Below are 14,424 nucleotides of genomic sequence, written 5' to 3'. Positions count from 1 at the left end.
AGTTCGCCGAACACCTGGGCCGCTCGTATCTGTAGAAATGATACGTGAATGAATGGCTTCTTGTATGGGCCGGACGCCTCCCTAGGAGCCGGAGGACATATGTGGCCTGTTGGTATGAATGTGTGAATTACGTAACAACAGTTACACCACAAGGTTCAATATCAGAAGACATTTTACAGATTTACATCCATTAAAGTGTGCACGTAAAGTGAAGCAGCACGCAACTGACACCCCCAAGCGCACAAATGCTGTCTTAGTTCTTGTGCTCGCAAAGTGTTTTCCTATTCGCTATGATATTTACTTTCCTCAAAACACAATATATATAATATTTAAATTAACCTTCTAATTATATACAAAACATCGCTTTAGATGAAATAATGACATATATTACAATACAATACATAATATACATAATACTGCAACAAAAAGTAAGATTAATATACAAAACGATTTTTTAAACACTGCAAAACAAATGTAAATGGACTGCATTTATATTGTGCTTTTCTAACCATTGGCCACCCAATGGGCTTTACAATATTGCCTCACATTCACCATTCACACACACACACACACACACATTCACATTCACACACCGACGGCGGAGTCAACCATGCAGGGCGACAGCCAGCTCGTCGGGAGCAGTTAGGGTTAGATGCCTTGCTCAAGCACACCTCAACACTCAGCTAGGAGGAGCCGTGGATTGAACCAGCAACCTTCAGGTTACCAGCCAACCCGCTCTACCTCCTGAGCTACTGCCTCCTCTTCAGGACAACTTTGATATAGTTATACATTTTACACCCAATATTGAATAAGCACAATTTCTTCATTATGTAATAAGTTAAAGATGTAAGCTATTTTAATAACAGTTCCTAACCTGTTCTCTTTATTTTGTGTGAAGGCTGAAGGGCTGTGATCTGTCAGAGAGATGCTGTGAAGCTCTGGCTTCAGTTCTTAGCTCCAACTCCTCTAGTCTGAGAGAGCTGGACCTGAGTACCAATGATCTGCAGGATTCAGGAGTGAAGCTGCTCTCTGCTGGACTGGGGAGTCCACACTGTACACTGGAAACTCTCAGGTCAGTTTTACTCAATGGTCAAACAGTTACACCACAAGTTCCACATCAGAGGATGGTTATATAACTCAACTTATAACTCAGTACCTGTGATGGCTGCATCCATGATTTTGTATCATTGCAGATGTAACACCTTTTGTTTAGGTGGAGATTCTAATACATCCATATGCCTGCAACCTTTCAGTTATAAATATAAAAATGAGCTCAAAATATAATAATATTGCCCCCCCACTGTCCCCCGTATACTTGACGGTGATAGTTTAGAGCAGGGTGAAGTACAGGGGGTCTTTGGAGGGTCTTACCCCTAGCTGGACACCTCAGACCCCCTGAAAGCCTCAACAGAAACATTTTTGAGGGTCTCTGGAAAGATATAAAAAAAATGATTTGAAACTTGCAATTGTCACACAAAACGTGTTTTAAAGCTTATATCCAGATATATCCAGTACTCATTATCTTAATTGCTCATTCTTTACTCACAAATATGAATAGGATACAGAATAACATTGTTATATTGTGTACTCAGTGATTAGACAAACTCATTAAAGCTCTATTCATTATGAACTAATAAATAAGGAAAGCCAAGGATTAATACTTGTTAATTTATAGTTAAGTCAAGCTGTATTTCAACAGCTGTAAACTAGGGATGGGAATTGAAAATAATTTCACGATCCCGATTCTCCTTATCGATTTGATTCCTTCTCGATTCTTATTGGGTGAGAAAATAAATACAAATTTGTTTGTTGCTATTAACTCTCTTTAATATCTGATCTGAAGTGTGTCTAGTATTAGGAAATTGTAAATTTTCACATTAATTGGTCTAGACAAAAAAAGTGATATGTTTGGCTTTTTAAGCCCAAATGCCATCATTGTGTGTAATGAAACTACAAATAAAGTCTGAAAACAGTGAAGTAAGAGCTTGTGCCTTTTGGAATATTAACAGTGCTCATTTGCATTCAACTTGTAACAAAATTCATTTGACATAAAAAAAAAACAAAGAAGTCTTCTGTAAAGAGACGGTGGATCGGTAATATAAGGTAATAACGTTACACATTTTTAATACATATGAATTCAGTTAGGTATTCATTCCAGATTACGTATTAATACCCTTTATACTACTCCAATTACTATATAGTAGAGCTGTCAAGCGATTAAAATATTTAATCGTGATTAATCGCATTAATGTCATAGTTAACTCACGATTAATCGCGATTAATCGCAAATTCTTTTTCTATGCTAAATATCCCTTGATTTTTTTGTCCCATAATTCTTCTCATTTTAATTCTCTTATCAACATGGTGAAGTGCATCGGCTTGTCTTGTGCAAATGATTTTTTATTGATAACAACATTGGCATATACTGATCAAAACAGGACGATACAAAAAAAGAGCCTATAGTGCAATTAAACGACTGCTTTGAACAAATGTCATTTGAACATCTTCTTTTTTTTGAGCCAAAGAAAAAAAAAAAAAAAAAATCGATTGATTCCTTCTCGATTCTCGATTCTGATTGGGTGAGAAAATAAATACAAATTTGTTTGTTGCTATTAACTCTCTTTAATATCTGATCTGAAGTGCGTCTAGTATTAGGAAATTGTAAATTTTCACATTAATTGGTCTAGACAAAAAAAGTGATATGTTTGGCTTTTTAAGACCAAATGCCATCATTGTGTGTAATGAAACTACAAATAAAGTCTGAAAACAGTGAAGTAAGAGCTTGTGCCTTTTGGAATATTAACAGTGCTCATTTGCATTCAACTTGTAACAAAATTCATTTGACATAAAAAAAAAACAAAGAAGTCTTCTGTAAAGAGACGGTGGATCGGTAATATAAGGTAATAACGTTACACATTTTTAATACATATGAATTCAGTTAGGTATTCATTCCAGATTACGTATTAATACCCTTTATACTACTCCAATTACTATATAGTAGAGCTGTCAAGCGATTAAAATATTTAATCGTGATTAATCGCATTAATGTCATAGTTAACTCACGATTAATCGCGATTAATCGCAAATTATTTTTCTATGCTATATATCCCTTGATTTTTTTGTCCCATAATTCTTCTCATTTTAATTCTCTTATCAACATGGTGAAGTGCATCGGCTTGTCTTGTGCAAATGATTTTTTATGTTTTTTATCACGCAATTTTTATTTATTTTTTTGTAAATAAAATATTTGCGTTAATCGCGCGATAATTTTTTTAACGCCGTTAAAATTGGTTTGCGTTAACGCCGTTAATAACGCGTTTAACTGACAGCTCTACTATATAGCACTGTTATAATATATATATATATGTATATATATATATATATATATATTTATATATATATATATATATATATATATACATATATATATATATATTAGTGCTGTCAGTTAAACGCGTTATTAACGGCGTTAACGCAAACCAATTTTAACGGCGTTAATTTTTTTATCACGCGATTAACGCAATTAATTAATTTAAATTATGCAGTAGCCTGACTGCTCTGTTCAAGGCACTATGTTTGTATGTTCATCGTTTAATTGCACTATAGGCTTTTTTTTGTATCGTCCTGTTTTGATCAGTATATGCAAATGTTGTTATCTGTAAAATAAATAATTGCACAAGGCAAGCCGATGCACCTCTCCATGTTGATAAGAGAATTAAAATGAGAAAAATTAATGGGACAAAGAATTCAAGGGATATTTAGCAGAGAAAAAAAATGTGATTAATCGCGATTAATCATGAGTTATTTGCGGTATTAATGCGATTAAATATTTTAATCGCTTGCCAGCACTTATATATATATATATATATATATATATATATATATATATATACACACACATTTAGCATTAATAACATATGGCCTCCCGATAGCTCCGCTGCTGTTTGACTAAATTGCGTCGCTAGTTAGTAGTGTATAAAACACACGACATTCCTGCAAAGGAATTGCATGCTGTGTAGCCAAATGTTTCTGCATATTGGAGGTATTTACCCCCTTTGACGAAATGGAAACTATACAATTGTTGCAAATGGACATATTGTCATCTTTTCGCGTGAAATACAACCAAGCTTTAGAGCGCTTCTGCTTCGGCGCCTGCTTGCTGCGTTCTGAACCAAAACAAGGCGGCACATGTGTGACGTCGTGACGCATTTGGAATGACCAGAATCGATAAGTGGAATCGTTAAGCAGGCATGCTAACGATTCAGAGGAATTGCTTCACTGGGTACCGGTTCTGAATAAGGACTGGTTCTCGATTACCATCCCTACTGTCAGCAGTGGTGTAGTGGTGCTGGGATAAGTGGGGATACTCTAAATGTCTTAAAGGGATACTTCACCGGTGGAGATAAGAAGGTTATATGAAGTAAATAATTCTTTGTAGCCTATTATAAATGTGCAAAAAAAATTGAAATCGGTTCATCCTAGCCTAAGAAAAGGCTGAAAGTGTCTCTCTGGCTCAAAAGTAAGAAATCCTCCAACTACAACAGTGCATTGCGCTCGCTGCACCGCCCGCCTGTTTCCATTTGGAGGGGGAAGGACCCATGGTCCTAGTGCAAGTCGTAGCGCGACTGGTTTTGGTGTTAATGCCCTGTGTGCCCTTTGAATACCCAATTCAATGTCCTCCGACATTCCCAGCTCCTTGGGAATTAATTTATCCACGTAATCAGCAATCCACGTGTCTCCCTCAACCCCTTCCTTTAGTCCCCAGATTTGAATATTGCTTCTCCTTGAAATCCCGTCCTAGTCGGTTAATTTCACTTGTAGCCTATTTTATTTATTTTTTTAGAAAATAGCCGGTCCTTTTGCTTCCTGTAAAAAGCATGTTTGTGACACGATATGGATACATCATCTAGCCTGCATGTGGAGGGCCACATAAGGTAAGAAATTGGTTTACGTAAACGTTGCTGCTGGTTCTGTTTGCTCCTGATGACCTGGCCAAAGGTTATCCACGGTCAGAGTCGGCTCCAGAGCAGATCTACTGGAGGGGCATGGGTTGCCAGCGGGGGGGCACTGCCGTTTGTGAAATATTTTAACGCAGAAAAAGGGAGAGGGCTGTCGTGGATGCTAAACGCAAATAAATGCACTTTAACCACCTCTGCTATGTGTCATAAATAGTTTATTCACATTAAGAGTTTATGGACCTCCAAAAAAACACCCCTGACAACATATAACAGAACAGGACCGCTGACAGAAGGCACGCATTGTGGCAGAAAGTAGCCTACTGAACAAGCCACGCATCAGGCAGAAATGACACAATGCCATAGTACTTATACAAGCCTATTAAACACCAATAGACAAAGCAAACATTAATCAACAATTTACCTTAGTAGGCCTTATAATGAAAGCCACGGCTGGCTTTAAGAAGTGAATAAATGAACAACCGCAAAACATTTGAGGAATGAATCACAAAAACAGAAATTCCAGGCAGGAATAATGAAGCAGAAGAACAAAAAGGAAATATTAATAATAAAAATAAAGTGTCTGGTTGTGTGTGATATTTACCTCTAAAACACAAATGCAGATAGAAGACCCAGCAAATATTAATAAACAAATTACCTGCTTCGTAGGCCTTCTGAAAGCCAGGGCTGGCTTTAAGAAGTGAAATAAACAAACAAACGTCTTGCCTTTAGAAGAGTTTCAGGCGACGAGTACTGCTGCTGAAACGTCTCAGTATTGTGTCCTTCCATTCACTTGTGCATTTGCGCGTCAAGTCTTTCTCGAATGCAAGCTGCACCAACCTGGCCTTCCTGTCGTGCAGCATTGTGCGTCTGTGTTCCGAAAAAACATTTTTCAAAGTGGAGAATGAATTCTCACACATTACTGTGGATGCGCCGAATGTTATTGCATGTTTGAACGCAGTCAGCACACTGGGCATGGCAGTCAGTTGGTTGTGGTACGTGGAGATTATGTGCTGTATTGTCCAGTCTCCCTCCATTGCTTGCTTTTGTGACACTAAGAACTCTTTGGCAACTTCAAACTCAGCGTCAATTCCAATCGATTGTGACAGGTCGAGAATATGCTGCACAGCTTTCACATCCAGGAAGTTATCGGCCTCTGGATTTAGTGCTGCAAGTGCACTTGCCAGTTGTGTGTTGCGCTCGCTGAATCGACGCTCAATTTCCCCGACCACCGAATCAATGGTGTCGTAGTACAATCTCCGAAGTTCAGTCTTCGAGTCATCACCTCTGTCTCTGTGTGCTCCTGTAAGCCCCATAACGATGTAACCATCCATTCGTGAGCTTTCTATGCGTCTCCGTTTGGGCCCGGGTCTCAGTGACTCGCTGGTGGCCGTGACAGTATCCAGCATCTTCCTTAACTCTTCATCACAACGGAGTTTTTTAACACATGCTGTTGCACTCGCCACAACACCTAAACCCGTCAACAGGTCAGTGTCCTCTCTCTGGAGAAGCTTGTTCGGTGGGTCCAATAGAGCAAGGATTCTGTGGGTTAAATTGGCAAGGAACATGAAACTTGGCTCAGATACCTCTCGCAGCAGGCCTGTAGCTTCCATCCTCGTCTCTGCGCCATAGTCCAGCACAGTGTCAGCATCAGTCAGAATCGATTTTATGTCATCAAATGACTTGAGAATGACTGAGACAGTGGCAAGATGCCCTGTCCATCTCTGCTCCAGAAGACGTTTAAGATGCGCGCCTTTGTAGTGCATAGCAACCGTTGGCTTCCTAGAGAATTTGTAGAGGGACCTGCACACCTCAAAAAACTCCAAAATTGCAGTCTCTGCAGACATGGCATGAACCACAACCAAGTGCAACTGATGGTTGAGGCAGTGCACATATGGTATCTCACGTCCAAGTCTCTCCTGTAGAATTGTCTGGACACCACCACGTTTCCCAGACATAACCGAAGCTCCATCATATACCTGACTCCGAATTTTTGAGCAATCCAGGCCAACCTTGTTTAGCTCAGTCAGAACAGTGTCAGTTAGTGTCTGTGCGTCCCCTTTCTGATCCGTAGCGATGCACAGTAGACGCTCTGTAACTTCGTCTGACTCATTCACAAACCGAAGCACAATTGATATATTTTCACATCCTGTGGGGTCACGCGTTCCATCAACTTTCAAAGTGAAATAGGAGTCAGCAACTTCCTCCACTATAGCCTCTGTCACCACATCACTCAGTGTTCGTATAAGTTCATTTTGCATTTCATGACAGGTGTAAGTGGCATTGCGAGGGATAGTCTTCACTACATTAGCCAATTCAGGATCCTTTTTGATGGTGTAAGAAAGCATGGAAAGGAAAAGTCCAGACCCCCCCTCCGACATGTCGTCAAAAGCTTCAATCTTCCCGCGTAGCGGCAACTGGTTTTCCACCAAGAACATCTATTAGTGAGCCCACATAATACCGGTTTCTCCTTAGTTGCTCTGTATTGACAAGCGTTGATACCTCATTCCCTGTATTGCGACGCATCTCCCTCTCCTTCCACATTGCATAGCAAGACATGTGGTCCTTTGAAGTTTCATGTTGATGAAATCCACGGTCTTTGGCCATAGCTTGTTTCCAGTTACGATAGCCCACACTTGCGAAGGCATCCAATGTTCCCGATTTTCTAGTGATCCTGAACATCCGACAGCAATAACAAAATCCTGCGTCTGCCTTTACACTGTACTCCAACCACTCTCTGTTGCGAAACCATTTATCGACAAATGATCTCCCCTTTCCATTGTAAAGTGTTACAGGATACTGTTTTAGCACAGTTTGGACAGGCCTGTCAGTCCCAAGATCATCGACCGCTGTCCTCTGACCTTGCCCGGAGCTTGCGTTAGAAGGGCCAGCTCGGCTTTCAGAGACCGTGGCTGTACTAGATGTGGTGGCCGGAGTGTCACATTCTGCTACTGGCTGAGGAGGAGCAGGAGGTCTAAGCCATTTACGTAAATCCATTGTTTGGCAATAATTAGCTAGTTAGGCTAACTTTCATCGATGATAGGAGGACCAACTGTGATTTTCGAATAATACCAGGATTCTGCGGCTGCGCACTGCAGCTCAACAACGTTATTTTGAAATCTAATGTAATAAGTTTACTCAGCAACCAATGAGCAAGCCTAACCTGCTATGCATGCACAACCAAATTGATGTGATTTCCCCGATCATTTATTTTATTTCATTTAAGTTACAGTTTGCACATTTAATATGTGAGGGCAGAGAAATAGTCCGCCAAACAAAGACGTTGCTAAGCAAGTGTGATACAAAAGACGTCATGAGAGGCAAAAAATCCTTTGTTTACCTTGACAGCGGTCATACTTGGCCCGAAGTTGTGAAGGACCCATGCGAGTGAACGGAGCGTTCCACAGCATTGAGAAGACCCGTGTAATATAAGGGATAATGTAGGCTATAGAACGCCGGTCATTATCGGGAAAATAAATAAAATAATGACCTGTGGTAGGAGGGGCATTAATGACCGCTAGGGGGGGCACGGCCCCCAAATGCCCCCCCTTAGCGCCGACACTGTCCACGGTCCTAAGCGATTGTGATCTGATTCTGGTTGGTGCTCCAGCTAGTAATGCATTGTATAGATTGCAGCTAGTAGCAGCTACACACGGTGCGATTGCTATGCCAATGTGGTTATAGTTGTTTTGTCTGATTGAGATATTTGACGACTTGGAGCCTGGTAGGCCTATCCGGACATAAATATGTTCTCGCATAACCTGTGTGATTATCCTAAACTGTAGGGGATTTTATTTGCGGGCAATTTGCTTATGTTGTTGCAACGAGTGAAGTCTACATTGGTCCTTCACAAGTGTATACTGGTGGTCAGGATTTGGCAGATACAATTCTCCTCTGGGCGCTTGTTTTTTTTGTTTTGTTTTTTAATGCAGCATCACATATGCTACCAGCAGCCCTTGCTCGTCTTCAAAAGGCTGATGCTCAGTACCTCATTTCATTTCGTACCCCCTTTACAGTCTGGCAACTTTTTTGATGTCAAGATAAGTGTTAAATTGCCAACACTGTTCTTTGTCCTGTGTGTATTAGTATTACATATCCCGAGCCAATACCCTGGTGTTTCCAACACCGTTTTGAAAAACAAGCCAAAACACGAACTGTGTTTTCGACTTATTGTTCGAATAGGATTTTCAACACCTGACAATACACTGTAGAGCAGGGGTTAGACTTTCTTCTAGGATCTCAATTTCATTATTTTGTGCCCGCATGTAAACGTCCACGTTTCCTCTCGGAGGCTTCCATCCCCTGCTTCATCTCCTCCATTTGCTTGCCAATTTTTTTCCAATTTGGCATCCATTCTGTGCTCGGCAATATCCATTTTAGCCTGTTTCTTGTCCAGACCAGCCTGAAAGCTAGCCTGTAACTCAGACACCCAGCTTGGTTGGTCGGCATTGCTAGCTACCTCTGCGCTAGCCCGGAGCACCTGTTCGCCTTCTACCTCGTTGTGCATATCTCCCGTCTGTTTCCCTGCTTTCTTCTTTTTCTCTTTTACCTTTCCACTTTGAGAAGTACTCATGACCTACATTATTCAAAGTTCAAGTTGTAGCTTTAGTTTTCTTTTTAGTTTTTTTGCTCAATTGGTCGAGAGTGCCTCTCGTTTGATACCTATCGTCTCATTACCATACCGGAAGTCAGAACTGGCTCTTTTTATGGACATTTCATGGAGTCATTTTAAATCTTTAGTTATCTGACCCCTAAGTAAGTCATATTTTAAAGATCTAGTGTATTGAAATTTAATTAAACTAATAAAGCATGTCTTATGAAAAATTTCAAATAAGAAATGTATCACTGTTCCTAACATGTTGTTTTTTTATTGTTTGTGTGAAGGATGAATGGCTGTCATCTGTCAGAGAGATGCTGTGAAGCTCTGGCCTCAGTTCTCAGCTCCAACTCCTCTAGTCTGAGAGAGCTTGACCTGAGTACCAATGATCTGCAGGATTCAGGAGTGAAGCTGCTCTCTGCTGGACTGGGGAGTCCACACTGTACACTGGAAACTCTCAGGTCAGTTTTACTCAATGGTAAAACAGTTCCACAACAAGTTCCACAACAGAGGACGGTTATGTAACCCAGCATATAACTCAGTACCTGTGATGACCACATCCATGATTTTGTATCATTGGAGATGTAGCACCTTTTGTTTAGGTGGATATTCTAATACATCCATATGCCTGCCACCTTTCAATTATAAATGAGCTCAAAGTATAATAAAATTGTCCCCCATATACGGGACGGTGATAGTTTAGAGCAGGGTGAAGTACAGGGGGTCTTTGGAGGGTCTTACCCCCAGTTGGACACCTCAGACCCCCTGAAACCCTCAACAGAACGGTCTCTGTAAAAATATAAAAGAAATGATTCAAAACTTGCAATTGTCGCTCAAACTGTGTTTTATAGCATAATATATCCAGTAGAGGTGTGCACGGATACACGTGTACACGTTTAACCGGTTAGTAAATCATAACCGCTTAGGAAAAATGAGTAAACAAAAACCTTAAAAAAAAATAATAATCACTGCACCATTCGTTTAAATGGGAATAGCGACGGTCTATACTTTCAACATAAAGTGTACATATTTATAATTTGAAATTCGTCCCAGCCTTTATACCACGGATACTATAGGGTCTATAGCATATAACCGCGTTTTCTGATTACAGTTTAATGTAACAGTAAGCTGACAACATCCTATTTAACGCCGCAACTGCAAATGAACCACACATAGATAACCATGGCAACCGGTCAAACAAATGTTCTTTTTGCGATCATTCTGCTAGCGCATTCGCCGTGTTGATAAACAAATAATCCTCCTGTAGCGCAACTGCGGTCCACTTTAAAAAAATAAATAATAATTAATTAAGAAACGGTTAACCGTGTACACGAAAAAGTAGGGGTCGTGTAAACGTTTACAATATTTTGTAACCGTTCACACCCCTGATATCCAGTACTCATTATCTTAATTGCTAATTCCTCATCCAAAAATATGGTCCCTTCAATGGACCAGGAAGTGCTTCATAGAAGGACCTTCTACGTCATCAAGGCAACGCCACTTGTGTTTGGAGGAGGACGTTCACTAAGTGGTTGGCAGACTGGAAAAACACAAGATTTTACACACGCGTGTGTGTGTGTGTGTGTGTGTGTGTGTGTGTGTGTGTGTGTGTGTGTGTGTGTGTGTGTGTGTGTGTGTGTGTAGCTTGTCTGGCTGCCTGGTCACACAGGAAGGCTGTGCTTCTCTGGCCTCAGCTCTGAGCTCCAACCCCTCCCATCTGAGAGAGCTGGACCTGAGCTACAATCCCCCAGGAGACTCTGGAGCTGCACTGCTCTCTGCTGGACTGGAGGATCCACGCTGGAGACTGGACACTCTCAGGTATGGAGAGGACAGCTCACCACTCAGGGACAAAGTCTCATACAAGGATTCATGCTGCTGCTAGATGAAGTGGTTTGAAAAGGCAGCTGTCACTCATGTTGTGTAGAACGTGATGAGACAGCAGATGATGAAGGTGAATGTTTCAACATGCTGCTCTCACTTTGTTTCCCCCCCAGTGTGGAGCACAGTGGAGTGTGGAGGCTGAAACCAGCTCTAAAGAAGTGTAAGTGTCTGTTTGATTCATCACATCACACACTCACTATTGAGATGGAAAGTCCATCCACACAGCAGGAAGTGAGATCACATCCTACTGGGAATGAAGACTGACATCATGTATCTTACGTGTATTAATACTGTCCACCATCACAGTGGACCTGCTTGTATAAAACCCAGCAGGTATTACATTGATATATTATGTATTGGATAGTTAATAGTGTAGTGATTAATTTCATACATAATCATGATAATCATCATGAAGCTAACGTCTGGGCTCGGGGGAGGGGGGGGGCGGTGGGTGAGAGGGGGGGTGACGGGGCTGGGGGGGGCGGTGATGGGGCGGTGGGGGTGCTGAGTGGGGGCTGAGGTCCCGTCCCGGATCCCGGACTATAATGAAACTAATGTAACAATAGAGTAACTATAACATCACATGACCCCGCCTCCCCCCCTCCTCACATTACTGAGGTGGGGGGAGGGGGGGGTGCTGAGGGTCCCGGTCCTGGGTGAGGGGGGGCTGATGGGGAGGAGGCTGAGGAGGGGGAGGGGGGCTACGGGGGGCGTTGAGGGGGAGTGGGCTGAGGAGGGGGAGGGGGGCTACGGGGGGCGGTGAGGGGGAGGGGGCTGAGGTGCGGTGAAGGCGGGGTCTGAAGCAATAGTGTATCTATCATCACATGATACATAGATCCCCTCCCCCCCACATGTCATGTTCAGGAGAACAGTACTAGCGATGAATGAGTGTATTCATAACACTGTTGTTGAACTTTTCATAACGTTGTTGTTGATGTATTCATAAGATTGTTGTTGATGTTTTCATAACGTTATTGTTGAGGTGTGTGTATCTATGAATGTGTACATATGTGTATGTATGTGTTCATATCTATGTATTGTGGTAACCCGGTGCTCGGTTGGGCCGGGTTCCACGGATAAACAACACTTTGGTGTGCGGGATACGCCATTGCAGGCATTTATTTACGATCAACTTAAATCAAACAACGAAGGAGACGCGGTCTCTAGGGCCTCCGTGGGCCTCTAGGCTCTCTCGCACCAGAGCGCTACCTTCTTCCTTGCTCTCCCGTGCCGTGCTGTGCCCGTCCTGGACCTCCTTTTAAGATGGCTCCTCTGCCACCGGCCAGGTGTCCACCAATCACCCTGATTGGGGAGGCGAAAGGGATGCTCTCCGTCGCCGGCTGGTGGGTGGGGATGGTATACCCCGTCCTTCACGGTCCCTCGGGCCCGTCCAGGCCGAGGTTTACGTGGCGGGATGCCACAGTATATGTACACAGAGCGCAGAAGAACAGTACTAGTGATGATGATGATGATGATGAGGATGAAGAATGGTTCAGCAGCTCATCATGTCTGGTTCTCCCTCAGATGCCTGTGACCTCACACTGGACCCCAACACGGCCGGCAGATACCTCTCTCTGTCCGAGGACAACAGAAAGGTGACGTGGGTTAGAGAGGACCAGTCGTATCCGGATCACCCAGACAGATTTGACTCCTGGCCCCAGGTGTTGGGTAGAGAGGCTCTGACTGGCCGCTGTTACTGGGAGGTAGAGTGGGAAGGATGGGTTTTTATAGGAGTGACATACAGAGGAATCACAAGGAGAGGAGGGGGTGTTGACAGCCAGCATGGACTGAACAACAAGTCCTGGGGTCTTTATTGTTCTGATGGTGGTTACTCTGCCCGGTACAACGGTAGAAGAAAAGCCCTCCCTCTCCCCCCCGCTGGCTCCACCAGAGTAGGAGTTTATCTGGACCGGCCTGCTGGCTCTCTGTCCTTCTACAGAGTGTCCCCAGGTGGAGGAGGGTCCTCAGACACACTGACACACCTCCACACCTTCTGGTCCTCCTTCACCGAGGAGGACCTCCTCCCGGGGGTGGCGGTACGGGGGGCCCTAGGGGGGTCCTCAGCCTCTCTGTGTCGGTTGTAGAAAAAAAAAAAAAAAAAAAAACTCTGCCTCGGCGCGCACACAAACGAACACGCACAGGCACGCACGCACACACACACACACACACCTACACATACACACGTACACGTTCACACACACATAAAAAAAACACATACGCACACACACACACACACACACACATAGTCTCTCTCTCTCTCTCCCCCCCCTCTCTCTCTCTGTCTCTCTCTCTCTCTCTCTCTCTCTCTCTCTCTCTCTCTCTCTCTCTCTCTCTCTCTCTCTCTCTCTCTCTCTCTCTTCTGGTATAGCATGATAAACCATGAAAAGGCTTTTTAGATCTCCCATAGTTAGATAAGCACATTTATTATTTGAAATGTATATAAAATACCTATATGTTTGTATATTTTTAGACTTCACCAGTTTTGGGCTCTGATATCATCATTTTTGTCATAATCCTGATTTATGACCTGATTTAAAGCAGATTTGATATTTTATTCATAATAACGAAGATGGGATAATGTTGTAAATTACTTAAGACTGAATCTTGATTTTTTTTGTGCTCTGTTGGGAACCAAGCGGTCGCAGAACATGTTCAGTTATTAATGATACGTGCTCACCTGTTGATGATTTGTAAAGTCTTCTGCTTCTATTGTTTTAGTCCTCGTGTTAATTGTGTACATGTAAGGGACTATTTTTCTGTCTTATTTGTTAATGAAGCATGATTGCAATAAACAACTCAATGGATCCAACTGAATGTTCTTGTGTGTTTAGCCGATGATTTCTCGTTTTATTAGTGAATAATGCTTCCATAAGTGCCTTAAGAAAAATTATTAATAGAACAACAAATGTTTTTCCGAAATTATTCTTGGACCTCCTCCCTGGGTTTTGGTTGGGGGGGGGGGGGGGGGGGGGGGTGCCTCAGTGTTTCTGT

General features: G+C 42.4%; 3 protein-coding genes across 14 annotated transcripts in view; 1 reads left to right on the top strand and 2 right to left on the bottom strand.

The window, feature by feature from the left end:
* The window catches only part of LOC132453279 (NACHT, LRR and PYD domains-containing protein 12-like), a 410,038-nt gene that overhangs the window by 116,920 nt on the left and 278,694 nt on the right, over positions 1-14,424 (top strand). For 4 of the 9 annotated variants that reach the window (XM_060046074.1, XM_060046078.1, XM_060046075.1 and 1 more), the window contains 5 exons: positions 899-1,072; positions 9,840-10,013; positions 11,197-11,370; positions 11,547-11,593; positions 12,958-13,685. The exons of 2 other annotated variants lie outside the window; for them this stretch is intronic. In XM_060046074.1, the coding sequence (XP_059902057.1) occupies positions 899-1,072; positions 9,840-10,013; positions 11,197-11,370; positions 11,547-11,593; positions 12,958-13,517 (1,129 nt within the window). In that variant the 3' untranslated portion in view covers positions 13,518-13,685. Of the gene's footprint in view, positions 1-898; positions 1,073-9,839; positions 10,014-11,196; positions 11,371-11,546; positions 11,594-12,957; positions 13,686-14,424 lie in introns of those variants that run through there. 3 more of the 9 variants (XM_060046076.1, XM_060046085.1, XM_060046083.1) reach the window with 3 other exon arrangements.
* The window catches only part of LOC132453282 (NACHT, LRR and PYD domains-containing protein 12-like), a 208,066-nt gene that overhangs the window by 63,671 nt on the left and 129,971 nt on the right, over positions 1-14,424 (bottom strand). The gene's annotated exons all lie outside the window — the stretch shown is intronic.
* The window catches only part of LOC132453337 (stonustoxin subunit beta-like), a 186,500-nt gene that overhangs the window by 77,010 nt on the left and 95,066 nt on the right, over positions 1-14,424 (bottom strand). The window lies entirely within an intron of this gene.

This window comes from Gadus macrocephalus, chromosome 3 (assembly GCF_031168955.1).
Source record: "Gadus macrocephalus chromosome 3, ASM3116895v1".
Classification (NCBI taxonomy): Eukaryota; Metazoa; Chordata; class Actinopteri; order Gadiformes; family Gadidae; genus Gadus; species Gadus macrocephalus.
This window is presented reverse-complemented; position numbering and strand designations above follow the sequence as displayed.